Source organism: Dysidea avara, chromosome 2 (assembly GCF_963678975.1).
Source record: "Dysidea avara chromosome 2, odDysAvar1.4, whole genome shotgun sequence".
Lineage (NCBI taxonomy): Eukaryota > Metazoa > Porifera > Demospongiae > Dictyoceratida > Dysideidae > Dysidea > Dysidea avara.
In genome coordinates, this window is record NC_089273.1 from 36,195,156 (window position 1) to 36,208,815 (window position 13,660).

The 13,660-nt window shown below is 35.5% G+C and overlaps 1 protein-coding gene across 1 annotated transcript; it reads left to right on the plus strand.

Annotated features, from left to right (window-relative positions):
• The first annotated feature begins 6,337 nt into the window (after window positions 1-6,337).
• Window positions 6,338-12,253, plus strand: LOC136247200 (uncharacterized). Its single transcript, XM_066038838.1, has 6 exons — window positions 6,338-6,477; window positions 7,202-7,519; window positions 9,138-9,341; window positions 9,451-9,588; window positions 9,652-10,122; window positions 11,843-12,253. Exons 1-6 carry the CDS (start codon window positions 6,405-6,407, stop codon window positions 12,076-12,078), a joined length of 1,440 nt encoding a protein of 479 aa, XP_065894910.1. The 5' UTR covers window positions 6,338-6,404; the 3' UTR covers window positions 12,079-12,253.
• Window positions 12,254-13,660: the final 1,407 nt, after the last annotated feature.

Below are 13,660 nucleotides of genomic sequence, written 5' to 3' on the forward strand. Positions count from 1 at the left end.
CTTTCTTCCGACCCTGTCAAAGCCACGAGTGTGAGATTGGCACCATTAAATGGCCATGGCTCTGTGATAATGGTGTGTAGTGAGCTGGGACTTCACAGAGAGCTCACCAATAGTGTTCTCAGTCAATTTGGAGTAATCTGAGTGCCATGGAGGGCCATGGAGAGCCCAAACTTGGCCTCTGGATTCCAATCGTCTTCTTACTTCATTTTATACCCGTATATTAAGACCACCGTCCACCCCCACCCTCCCACCCTATTAGTACCGCCTGTGATATTATTACCCGCTCGAAAAAAGCTGCTCAAAACAGGGCAAATTTTGGGTATCAGAAATGTATACACCCACTCAGTGATAGCTAGTGAACAGATGAACAATTGGAGCAAATTTTGTTTGCACAGCTGTAGGCACTGGGAAGCTATTACACAATGATTCCTTAAAATCGCCATATCTCCTAACAAAGCTTTGTGCGTCGAAGCCTTGTTTTGTCAAATTCAGTCACATTTACAGAAATTAAATTAGTTACGGGATGTAGTCATTGAGTTATTAGAGACTTGTTTACCGTTTATATATAGATAAGGATTTCATGGAGTGTGTGAAGTTACACCATAATAATTATGGTGAGCGTAGCCACAAAGCGTGGTATATCTGTTATATACCACAGTTTTCCGTGTTATATCAGTTATATACCACAATTTTCCGTGTTATATCAGTTATATACCACAGCGCGGCGCTTTTGATCTCAACCACAGGTGTGGTATATAAATGTATATACTTCAACTATAGCTACATGATTTTTTATTGATCAAAGCAAAAAGGCAGTTCTATATTACATAGATTTAAAGAGTTATAATACGAACATGTATATTCAGCCGTTGTCTTATATTCAGCCATTGTCTTATATAAATGTCATATATTCAGCCATTGTAGCTACATATTTCACTATAGAAAATGTTGTCAATGATTACATCCTGTAACTAATTTAATTTCCGTAAATGATCACATAATATGATTACATTAATTCAGTGTAAAATTATCCTCCTTAATCTTTAAGGTTTCTTCTCAAATAGTTGTGTAGCTATGACAGACAGCATTTATTTCCAGTAGTTAACTACTATATAATATTGCTTACTGTGCCTAAAGGTACCTTGTATATATAAATGTATACACTTCAACTATAGCTACATGATTTTTTATTGATCAAAGCAAAAGCAGTTCTGTATTACATAGATTAAAGAGTGATGATCCCTTATGGTGTATTAACTTGTTTGTTTTCAGTAAGGCTTTACAACAGCACAAGTGCTGATAGTATGTAAGACGCCTGGTCCTACATGCTGTTTAAAAGAAGCCTGCAATGTTGCATTCTTTTGTCTGTAAAGTGCATTGCAACTACATATGTATGTATCACTGTGTGTAGCAACACTGATTATAGTTCTTAGTTTACTAGAATCGTATATCCCCAGTATAAGGAACAGTTATAAGGAACAATTAATAGTTTACTCTTTTCAGTAAACCCGCATTCACTGATGTGTTACTGAGAGTTTAAACTTAGTAGAACAATATGTTCCGTATTCTAAATGTTACTGATATTTTACTATTGGTATAACTGGGTTCAACTACAGTATAGCAGCGGAATAGGGGGTGCTGGAGCACCCCCAACTATATTACTGGACAACTTAAAGCTGCATTGCACAATAGTCGTCACGTGAACTCCCGCAAGGTTTCCAAAAACTTGTCAATCACGATCGAGATACTCTAATAGAGCAGTCACCCCAATAGAGCAGTCACCAAAAATGCCCCCAAATTGAATCTCCTGATACCTAATTTTCAAAATTTTCCTGGGGGGGGGGGGGGTGCATGCCCCCAGATCCCCCTAGAATTAGCATGCTTCGCACACTTACTACTACCAACATAAATTTTGGGCACCCCCAACTCTAGAACACTTCTGCCTCCTATGTACAGTAAAGCAGCATAGTAACATAGTAAAGTAAGAACCTTCAAGCAGTGCAACTGCATTTAACTGCATGGAAAGTCTGCATGATTAAACAGGAATGGTAGGTAGGCTATAACAAACACGGATATTGCTTTAAAACTTAATAATGTATTCAATATGTTCCATATACTAAGTCAACCTGTTTGAAAGTCAAACAGGTTGTATTCTACAACCTGTTTTATTAAAAGAAGCCTGCAATGTTGCATTCTTTTGTCTGTAAAGTGCATGGCAACTACATACATATGTATCACTGCTTAATGTTTATAGCAACACTGCTTAAAGTTCTTAGTTTACTAGAATCGTATATCCCCAGTATAGGGAACAGTTAATAGTTTACTCTTTTAGTAGCTTTTCAGTAAACCTGCATTCACTAATGTTTTACTGAGAGTTTAAACTTAGAACAATATGTTCCATATACTAAATGTTACTGATATTTTACTATCGGTATAACTGGGTCCAACTACAGTAAAGCAGCATAGTAACACAGTAAAGTAAGAACCTTCAAGCAGTGCAACTGTATTTAACTGCAGGGAAAGTCTGCATGATTAAACAGGAATGGTAGATAGTCTATAACAAACACAGATATTGCTTTAAAACTTAATAATGTATTTTACTGCAGGATATATAAGTCTGAATAAACAGAAATGGTATAACAAGCATATGTAATCTAGTTGAATGATGCACTCAACTAGTATTGATGACAGGAGAAGGATTTTTCACAATGCTCACGACAGCCTCTACAGGTTTTTATGCCATTAGCCCCATTGCATAATTATACTGTACAGTGAAACTTGTATATAGAACACCTTGGGACCGACCAAAAGTGTTCTGATTATCAAGGTGTCCTGAATATAGAGGTGTCCTGATTTTCCAATTCACTAAGGGATACTTTCAAATTGGGACCATTGCCAAGTGTCCAGATTAGCAGGTGTCCTTGATTTCAGGTGCTTTGATTAACAGATTCCTGTAGAAGTACTGTACATGAACTTTCTACCTGGTAGATTTAAATCTTTTAATATAAATCCATATGTAATGTACAGTTACTATTTTTAATAAAATGTATAATTATGTATTGTTCATACACCATGTACTGTAACGTGGACATTCAAAGGCACCACTCGGAATCTAACTGTCATATTACCAAGCAATACCACGGGAAAGCAGTTTGCTTATTACTTTGATTCCCGCTACAGTAGCTCAAACGTATGCAACACTTTGACTCGTTACATTGGGCAACTCAGGACTTCATTTGTGGGGTTTAATTTTAGATCTGAGTGTAGTTGCAAGGTTTTCACTAGTTGATAATAAATAAACTATATTCTATGATTTGTGATGCATGGATGTGGTTTTCTACCCACATGTGTCAGCCATTGAACAGATCATGCATGGAATGACAGAACTAAGACTGCAACATTGAAATAGGTTATAGTCCTATAGTTACTATACTTAATAGGCTTAAAGTATTAAAATTAAAAACCAAATACCATAATCGTAAGATTGATGAATAACATTTTGAGAGCTACTTGTCAAAAAGAATTGGTTGGCATAGGCAATTTCACATGTAAAATTTAATTCCATTTTTAATACCAAATTTAATGTTTACAATTGTTACTGTACTGTATTTCTGAGTTTCTTGAAAAAAAATTACAATTCTTTTGTATCCAATAATATTCATTTTTGAACAGTTGACCTTTCTCCAGCCATACTCCATCGTACTTCTTTCCATGTAAATCCTCATTCATTGTTGCATCTGCAATATCTGCTGCCTTTTAAGCTTACCAAATACTTTCATCTACAAATTAAGGCAAGTCAGAAGATGTTCACTATTGTGAGAGGAAACCTCATCAGCCAGCACAAAAAAAATGAGCCTTTTTTTTTACTGCTCTGATAATAATTAGCTTACCCGAATTGTAACATCTATAATAGCATTTTGTGATATAGGGGATATGTAGGTGACATTTCTTTGCTTTTGGGTGGTACAAATGATTATGGAGGATTTCATCGGCTTCTACATTGTCTTTGAGTATAAAGCCAAAAAACTGCCAGGATTTCTGGAAGGAGTTACATCTCCTTTATCTCCACGGAATGGTAAGCCTTGCTTTCCTAAAAATGAAATGGCACAAACAATCTGTTTTAGAATATGTTTATTTTGTGGCACGCAACTGCAATTGTGTATATTACCAATCATGTCAATCCTAATGGCTATAGGATTAGTGATAGAGGCCTTCTCAGAGTATTAGCAGCTAGGGGGGTGTATGCATATATTTTTATGAATACTTTTGTAGATAATTTTGACACATTTTATGGAGGCATCATTCATGCATACCATAAATACACTGTAGGTATATACACTTAAATAATACTGCTTGTTCAGTCTATACCACCTAACTCATATAAAGCAACCTTTATCTCCTTTTATGTCAACCACAGGATTAATATTTAAAAGTTCAACATGTTTAAAGCATATAATATATTTAATCCCCTAGCATACTCTTTGTGCACTTGCATAAAGGCTGAAAGCGATGATCCCTAGTAGATTGAACTTAAGTTTAATTCATAAGCTGTAGTGTTATTTGGTGAGATACAGCCATATAGCTAAGAGTTAATGGCTTGCTAAGTGATCATGGAAATATGTGCAGCTAAGAGTCCTTCATGGCTTCATCTACAACAATTTACATCATGAAATTAAGTAGTCCTTCATGGCTTCATCTACAACAATTGACATCATGAAATTAAGCAGTCCTTTATGGCTTCGTCTACAACAATTTACGTCATGAAATTAAGCTTTATGAGGAATCATTGAATCACAATTACAATTACAAGCTATTAGTAACATGATACGGTACTTTAACTTGATACCATCGAACATTATGTACTTTACTTGAGAGGCTGCACTTTGATGGAGCCTTTGTTTCACCTTGTTTCTTGGCAGGCTGTAGTTATCCTGAAATTGTGTGTTGGATTTCAAAGAATACACATACAGAATTTACACAGAAGAATCACCTATATGTATATACGTATATGCATTTTAAGATTCATCTTGTTTGTATGTGACATCATAAAAATTAATTCTGTCTGGTTCCATAATATGGTACAATGTCTTGTCAATCATCTCAAACTCTGCTTTTCTCAAGATAACCTAGTGTGTATGTAATATTGAATTGATTGATTAGTTTGTTGGATTTATTAATTGGTTGATCAATTGATTTTGATATTACTATATGTAAGTCAGAAGATAATAACACAGCATCAACAATTTTAAGTTAGTAGCTTGATATTGAAGGCATAATTATACTACATTAAACTATTTTCAAAAAGGGGTCTTACACACACACATCCAATGTACCGACTTTGGTTTAAAGCAAATCTTCATTAGTAATAACCAAATCTCATCAGTGTATAAACTTGGATTTTTGTTAGCTATAAAAGATTATAGCTATGCCTATGTATATGTTAAAGCATAGCCGCGAGTACTATATAAAAAATAAAGCACGAGACGCACAGCTGAGTGCTTATTTTCATCTAGTTCTGTACGTAGCTTCACCATACACTAGGACTCGTAATTAACATGCGTTGCACAAACTATTAGCAGCCTGAGTACACACAAACTAGTTTAACAAAGTAACTTATGCGTAGTTCACCATAGTTTGGCATGGAAGACGTTCATCGCATATTTTAGCAGGTTTTTCTTGCAACCCACAATCGATTGTATTGTGAGTCACATGGCGAAATATTTCCATGATATCTCCAGGACTTGTCCGTTTACGTTAACAAACGTAACAGCAACGTTACCTTCTCCCACCCATCATCGAAACATTTAGGTATGTCTGTAAAAGCAATCCAGTGGTAGAAGTCGTATTGGCGATCACTCAGCACTGCGAGGCTATCAGCCTTCACCGGAGTGGGTGATTAGTCGTACTGGCGTGAGCCCGGCAGGCTATTAGCCTGCACTAAGGCACGTGGGCAACTGTGCTTTATTGCCCACAAAGAGTACTTTATTCGTTCAATAAAGCACTCTTTGTGGTGCAATAAAGCACTCTTTGTGGTCATGAAGCACTGTTGGTCGGCTGAGAGTGTACTTTATGAAATTTAAAGTACACATTTTCCTTTGATCTCGCCCAAACAAAGTTCTATAAGTAGTATTACAGCATCAGACATGCATGCAAACATAAAGTCTCTGAAACACTTTTATAAAGCCAGACAATATTTCACATAAAAATACATTTACTTTGGAACCGCATAACTTCACTTGCGGCACATAATAGTCACACAGTTTGACTCATTTGGTTTCTGCAGTGTACTATAAAAGCAATTTGACATTTCTACTGAACAGTCTATCTAATCCTTTCTAGCAAAAAGCTAAGCAGAGAAGATTTTTTCATTGGTCAAAAGTATTGACAGTAGTGTGTAAACAAAAATGGACAGCAATAGCGTTTTCATCTTTACTGCATGTATCTTCAGTTGTTTCTGTTCAAGAAGTCTTGCACAAAGTAAGTATATACCATAATAATGGCTATTGTGTAAAGCTGCTGTATATAAAATCAATAATTAAGTCAATTGCCATATTTTACAAAATGAATTAAAATCACTCATCAAGGTAAAACCAAACTAACATGACTGAAGTGTAGCTACACTACCATACTGTTGGCTTTAAGAGCCATCAATTCTTGGTGATGTATATAGCATTACAGTGGCGAGTTTGAAAAGTGATTTCTGGTCTTGTCAATTCATCATTCCAGGATGGTCATAAAGGTTGCTTGTCTCTAACATGTATCAAGTTGAAACCTTGTCGTATCTTTGTGAGCTGAGGTGTTAAAATGGTTTATGGTGAAGATTGGATTGTGACATCATTGGTGCATGCAAATAACTCACAGTAAATCATATCACACACACACACACACACACACACACACACACACACACACATACACACACACACACACACACACACACACACACACATACACACACACCGATTACTCAGCGATACTCACTCAAACCCTAAATATTGCTGCTGCCAAGCAACTCTTCTGCCATTGCACAAAGATTACTACCATGGAACCTTTGAAACTGCAGTTTTATTGTGCTAATATCAATTAGATTCTATTAGACTTTACTTCGTCAAATATATATAATAAACACTGACCATGTGCATCCTGTTATATAGGGTATCGTTACACATCTGTATTGTATTAACACATTGTTTCCTTACAGCTTGCATTGAGGGTGATATTCGTCTTGTGGATAGTGCTGGAAGTTATGAGGGTCGTGTGGAAGTGTGTCACAATAACATATGGGGTACTGTGTGTGATGATTCTTGGGATACAAAAGATGGAATAGTTGCTTGTCGTCAACTGGGATTGGGATTTGTTGATGTTGTCGGAGATGCCTACTTTGGAGAAGGAACAGGACAGATCTGGTTGGATAATTTACTTTGCACAGGATCAGAGTCTCAACTAGTTGATTGTGTCCATCATGGATTTGGTGGACATAACTGCGAACATTACGAAGATGCAGGAATCATTTGTGAAGGTAATTGAGAATGGCTGATGTTCTTCTTGTGTGTTGTATTTTAACTAAAAGACCAAAGTGACACCCTATTGTAGGTCAGAGTTACATATAAGGAGTAGGATGACAACAGCCACCAAAATCAACAATTAAAGATGTTCTTTGACTACTGTAATATAACTGGGTTCTAAAGAGTTGTGGATATTTCAATGTATAATTCTCCCTTTAATGGCTTGCATAAATACATTCTGCATTTCAATTGTAAATATATGTGACCAAATTTTGGAAAATCACCTTATGAGTGCATTCGACTCATTAAATATTTAGTTCTGAAACATAGCATTAATGAGATTACCAATTTTGTTTTCTTAGAGTATGACTGAAAACTGTAAGAAAAGATTGATGTACTCTAATCAAATAACCTAATTGAGCATCCAGAGCTTTCATAAAAATGTGTTCTTAATTTCATAATAGTATTTGCTTTTTTACAGGAATTGAACACTCACTCCTCAACTAATTTTTGTACCTCTTACCCCTGCACCAAGTGTTTCCAACCATATAAGATGTCCTTTATAAATATTGTATAGTTTTTAACCTTACACAGATATATAGACATTTCCAAAATAGCTTGCAAATAGCTTGTTTTAAATACTTATCGCTAAATGAGTTGGTGGTTTAGTTAAATTGCTATACAAACTGCACCTCTACAATGATTGTGTGTGAACTTTCAACTTTGATACGTCATGAAAGCTAAAATGGCTAAAGCTTCTGGGGGCTGTGGCCACTAGGTCCCCTAACAAAGATTCTATATTCTGGACATCCTTTTCTCCTCAACTACTTTCTCTGCCACTGTAGAAAGTATTAATGAACTAAAGAGTACTGGGACATGTTACTTGGAGAGTAATTAGGACATTATTTCCCTCACTGATCTGACACTGATAGATAATAAAGTTAATTTTTATTTTGTGATACACATGCTTGTTTCTCTGTAGCCACATCAATTATGTCTTTATTTACACAAATTATATAATGGATTGATTAAAGGTGGTTACTTGTTGTGCATGAGCTTCACTTGTAGCTGAATGTTACTAGTAGCTAAATATTGAATTGAATATCAAAGATTACACAACAGAGGTGACTTTGGAGATTTGTAATTCACAGCCAATAGGACTACATGTACAATTGATAATAAGCTAAACATATGCATAATATTGAGAGTTGCCTTGATATAAAGTACAGAAAGAGTTGACCAGCTTCAATCTTACAATACGTGCCACTCAACCAACTAGATGAAGAAAGCTGTATTCAGGTCTGCAAGCCTAGACCTTTCCAATGCCATAGCAATGATTTTCTTTGCGAGTTTAAGGAAATATCATGTCCAATCTAATGGTGCGCGAAAAATTATTGGTGGCTTTCTCTAGCAAAGCAAAAATTTGTGCATTTAAACAGCAAATGTGAACTGTTATGTACTTGCATCCTTGCTGACTTTTTCATGTTCAATAGTTTGCATTTGTAAAGTCAAGGGTAAGGAATAAAGATGTGAAAGTGTTCAGGTTATCTGTATACGTATCTATGTGTGTTACCCGAATGCTTTACATTTAGTTTGTGACTCTGGATTAAGAGTAATAAATTTATTTTGCAGAATGTGATTTAACATGTCAGAATGGAGGTATACCAAATGATGACTGTACAATGTGCAACTGTCCAACTGGTTTTGTTGGCTCAGCCTGTGAAACAAATATTAATGATTGTGATCCTAATCCTTGTCAAAATGGTGGTAGTTGCACTGATGGAGTTGGTTCTTTTACTTGTGATTGCCATAATGGATTTTCAGGAGCCAATTGTAGTAAGTTTACAGCTTAATTTGGTCAACTCTGATATATAGTAGGACTAAAGATTACTATAGTGCAATTGTAATAATATTCTTTGATACAAGACTATTTTCTTATTCACAGATAAAGGATGCCATCTTAGTGGAGTTTGTAATGATGATAGTATTACTATCCAAGCTACTAGTGCGTCTGATTGTTGTGAGAAAGGAGGAAGATCTTTTAGTGATGAATCTGACTGTCTTCCAGCATGTGGCTTAATTGGTGAGTGGAACAAATAAACTTTTCATAGCTTAACTGTTTCAGTTTCACTATGAATTTTGACAGAGGGTGATCCACATTTTAGTGTACCACTGTTATCTAAAGAAGTTCTCTGTTACTCCATACAAGGATACTCTGGGTTGGCATTCAACTTGATCTGTAATAACAACTATGTCATCAATGCCTTGTTTGTCGACACAGAAGGAGATACTAGTGAAGCAACTTGGATCGGAAAATTAGCAATTCTCCCACAAAATGATGATAAATCTGATGCTGTAGTCTTTGACTCTGTTGATCAGGAGATAGTAGTAGTTGATGATGGAAACTTAAAGGCTGCAATGGTTAAAGAAATTATTTTCAATGAAAATGGCACAGCCAAGTTTACCCAAACAACAAAGAAGGAGAATGGTAATCCTACTACACGTGTGATGTACACTAAACCACAAGCTAAATTTGATGTCACCTTCTACAAGAATCATCTCAACGTGGACTGGAGTATGAATTATGATGAACTTCATGACTCACATGGACTAATGGGTATGATAGTAGCTACCTAATACGTTATAGTCAGTCAATGTCATTGTAATCTTTTATGTCAATTAAAACTTTCCCAATGTTAAACTGTGTACAGTAAGCATAAATGTAGTGGTGCATATCCAGTGGTTGCATTCATATTGGCTTGGAAGATTGATCGCCCTGTGTATTGCTACAGATTGGAAGTGTTATATAGCTAGCCGTAACATGGGGCATTCAGGCTTTTGCCTGATATGTTTGCCCTCAGAATAGGCTTCTGGTCTGCAGCCCTTGGGACATATATATAGTATCAGGCAAAGCCCTCATGCTCATGTTACAACTATTACATGTACTTATGCAACACAGGGTTTGGGTACATGAAAGTTTTGGTCCTTTACTTCTTAAAAATCAGAGCCATTACCTTCTTAAATTACTTAGATCTGTTACTAATAGTCTGTGAATTATTGCTGATTTAAATTCCAAATTTAAATTTCAAATTTAAAACTGATTGCATGAGTGATGCCGTGTACAATGCTGTAGTCAAAGTACAACGGGTGAAAATTTTGACAAATTTGATGATGAATTGTGACTGGATTTGACAAAACCAGGCTTCCGCGTATCCAATTCTGTGTAGGTTATTGCACAAGTCCAGGTAGCTATCTTCGCTATTTTAGAGACCTGAGGAATGGCACAATAATCACCGAGGGTGAAATTTTAGAGACCGGAGGTGATTATGTGCCATTCCGAAGGTCTCTAAAATAGCGAAGATACCATGGATTTGGGCAATAACCAATTTAGAGTATGGCTCATGCAGCTCTGTTCACTGCCAATAATTGTGGTTTTCTGATCGAATTAGTGTTAAAACAACTCACTGGCAGGCTTCCTAAATGAATACAATCATCTCTATCATCCAGTGATGTTTTCTTAACACTCTAGCAATGATTTCTGATGGCTGTTGTGACTGTAATCCAGCAAAACATGTGACACGCGTGACAAAAATTTTTGTCACGAGTATCTAGATACCTACCCGCTGGTATCTATTTGATTTTGAATACCTCATTAACGACCAAACTTCAAAGCATACTATGCGTGCTATAGTCTAATTGATGTTAACCACTTGTATCTTGACTAAGCAGTATGTTATTAACATACAATTTTTTTATTTTTATATTTTATAAATTTCACACAATTCTTACACTGCATTTTGTAATAACAGATCAAAATTTAAAAGTGATAGCATACTCCTACATTGAGTTATGGTCCTTCAAAGTTACACATCTGGATGCGTGTGGAAGCCTGGTTTTGTCAAATCCGGTTGCAATTTTTGCATTGCAATTAGTTAAAAATTTCCTGCTCAAAATTTAGCGTGTATTTTCTTATACAATATTAAAGCATTTTGTCAAATGTGATCATCCAATTTGTCTAAGTTTTTCCTTGTCAAATATTTGTACTAGCTAAATGGCATTAATTTGTAATATTTCCAATATTGCAGTTCACGGTGAAAGCCTGACTACTGTACTCTCATTATTTAGCAGCTATAGTTCTCTTTTTAGCAAATACAACTTACTGTATATATGCTATTATACTGTTTCATAATTCCGTGCTCCAACTCAACATCTTTTTGTGTATAGCAATAGCCTGGCCACTTATAAACTGCCTACTTCTTTTGATGTTCATCACTATAGTTAAGTGTATTTTGAATGTTATAATTTTGGTATCCAAATAAACTTCAACTCTGTTGCAGGTCAGTTTATGAAAAAAGGTATCAATATTGATTCTAAGAAAGAGATGTTGGTGCATTCAGATGGTCGAGATCCTGTACCAGTAACTAGGGACTCTGTTATGACTGGGAAGTGGTGTTGGAAGGCTAAGAATTATGGGAATCAAGGAGAGGGCTTGATCGAGGGTGACATCCTGGATTATGTGGTACCTAATATCCTTGATGCTCCTGACAACCTCAAAAAATACATTAAACAATAATTATCCTGGACTGAAATTTGCAATGGACTAAAATTGGGCAATATATCTGCACACTGTTAGGCCATACACGCACATTTGTATTGTTTCATTATACACATTATAGGCTGTGCACAGTTGTATATTTTAATTACTGTTATTTCTGTACATTGTATGAAACTGTTTAGTTTGCAGATAAAAGTCCTTAACAATACGTTTCTGGTAAATGTATCTTCCACAAATTGAAAATACATAAATACCTGAAATAATAACAATATTGTAAGTAATACACTCTAAAAAATGAAGTGCTTTATACACAAAAATGTGCCCTGTGGCACTAGAGTGTATACCCCTTAACACTGTTTTTATTTGCTATGCACACTTCATTAATTTTTTTTACAGTAATAGACTTTTATGTTAAAGTTTCACATGATAAGTCTATTACAAGTATGTATACATACACTTAAGGCTAGAGCTAATGCTAAAATGGAGGGAATCAGATAGGATTCTTTACAGTATAAGGTATTCAAATGTCATTACTAATTAACACTTGGCCATAATTATTGGACAGGCAGTAACATGGAGTTTAAAAACCTTGTATGGTGCAAAGTGCTTCCATGACACTGCTTGAAGTTTTTTAGTTTACTAGAGTGGTATATCCCCAGTATATGGAACAGTTGATTGATTGTTATTTTAGTAGTTTTTCAGTAAACCCGCATTCACTGATGTTTTACTGAGAGTTAAAAACTTAGTTAAACATATATATAATTATATACTTAAAGCTACTGACATTTTACTATCAGGTACAACTACAGTAAAGCATCTTAACAAAATAATTAGAAAACTAAGAATCTTCAAGCAGTGTGAATTCACCACAAATGTATAACTATGCTCAAAACAGTATAATAGTTATGCATATACATACTAAAAACAATCTGTCACAAACTCTGGTTTAAACAATGTCATAATGACCTAGGGGAATAGGAAATTTGGCACTACAGTATGGGTGAAATACATTGTGACCGGGCCTGCAAAAATAGGGCATGTGGGCATATGATTTTTGCCTACTTTTTCAATGTTTCATCACTCATAACTTTTTGTACCATTATGCTATGGCACTGCAATGTTTAGCTCTTAGTACACATTTAATTGGCATCATGATACAAGTTACAGAATGGAAATATACTTTTCCAGTACTGAGATATGACCTGTAGAGTGACAGGGTGTAGTTTGTGCCCACATGCCCTCTTTTTGCAGGCCCGGTCACCATTGTTTTTATCACTGTCTGGGGTCTAGGACAAATTACCCTAGTTACCCCTCTCCCTCCCTCCTCTTGGTGGCCCTGTAAATTTTTCTCGCTCCTCGCAAGTTTCCATATACTATAGCATGCAGCAAGTGTTAAAAGTATACTAAAATATAACATAATACACACACTGTTTCATGAACAACAAGAAAACAGTTACTTTACGTGAAGTTTTATGCATCCCACATGTCAAACACAACACTGAAAAACAGTTTACTACACACTGAACTTTCATACAGTAGCTAACAAGTACAAGTAGGCTGGAGTTAGAATGTCAAAGTATGTTTTAGGCCTGTGACAAAT

Coding starts and splice junctions, on each gene's coding strand:
- LOC136247200 (XM_066038838.1), top strand. CDS start 6,405: ATGGACAGCAATAGCGTTTTCATCTTTACTGCATGTATCTTCAGTTGT. Junction 6,478..7,201: donor TTCAAGAAGTCTTGCACAAA/GTAAGTATATAC, acceptor GTTTCCTTACAG/CTTGCATTGAGGGTGATATT. Junction 10,123..11,842: donor TGACTCACATGGACTAATGG/GTATGATAGTAG, acceptor ACTCTGTTGCAG/GTCAGTTTATGAAAAAAGGT.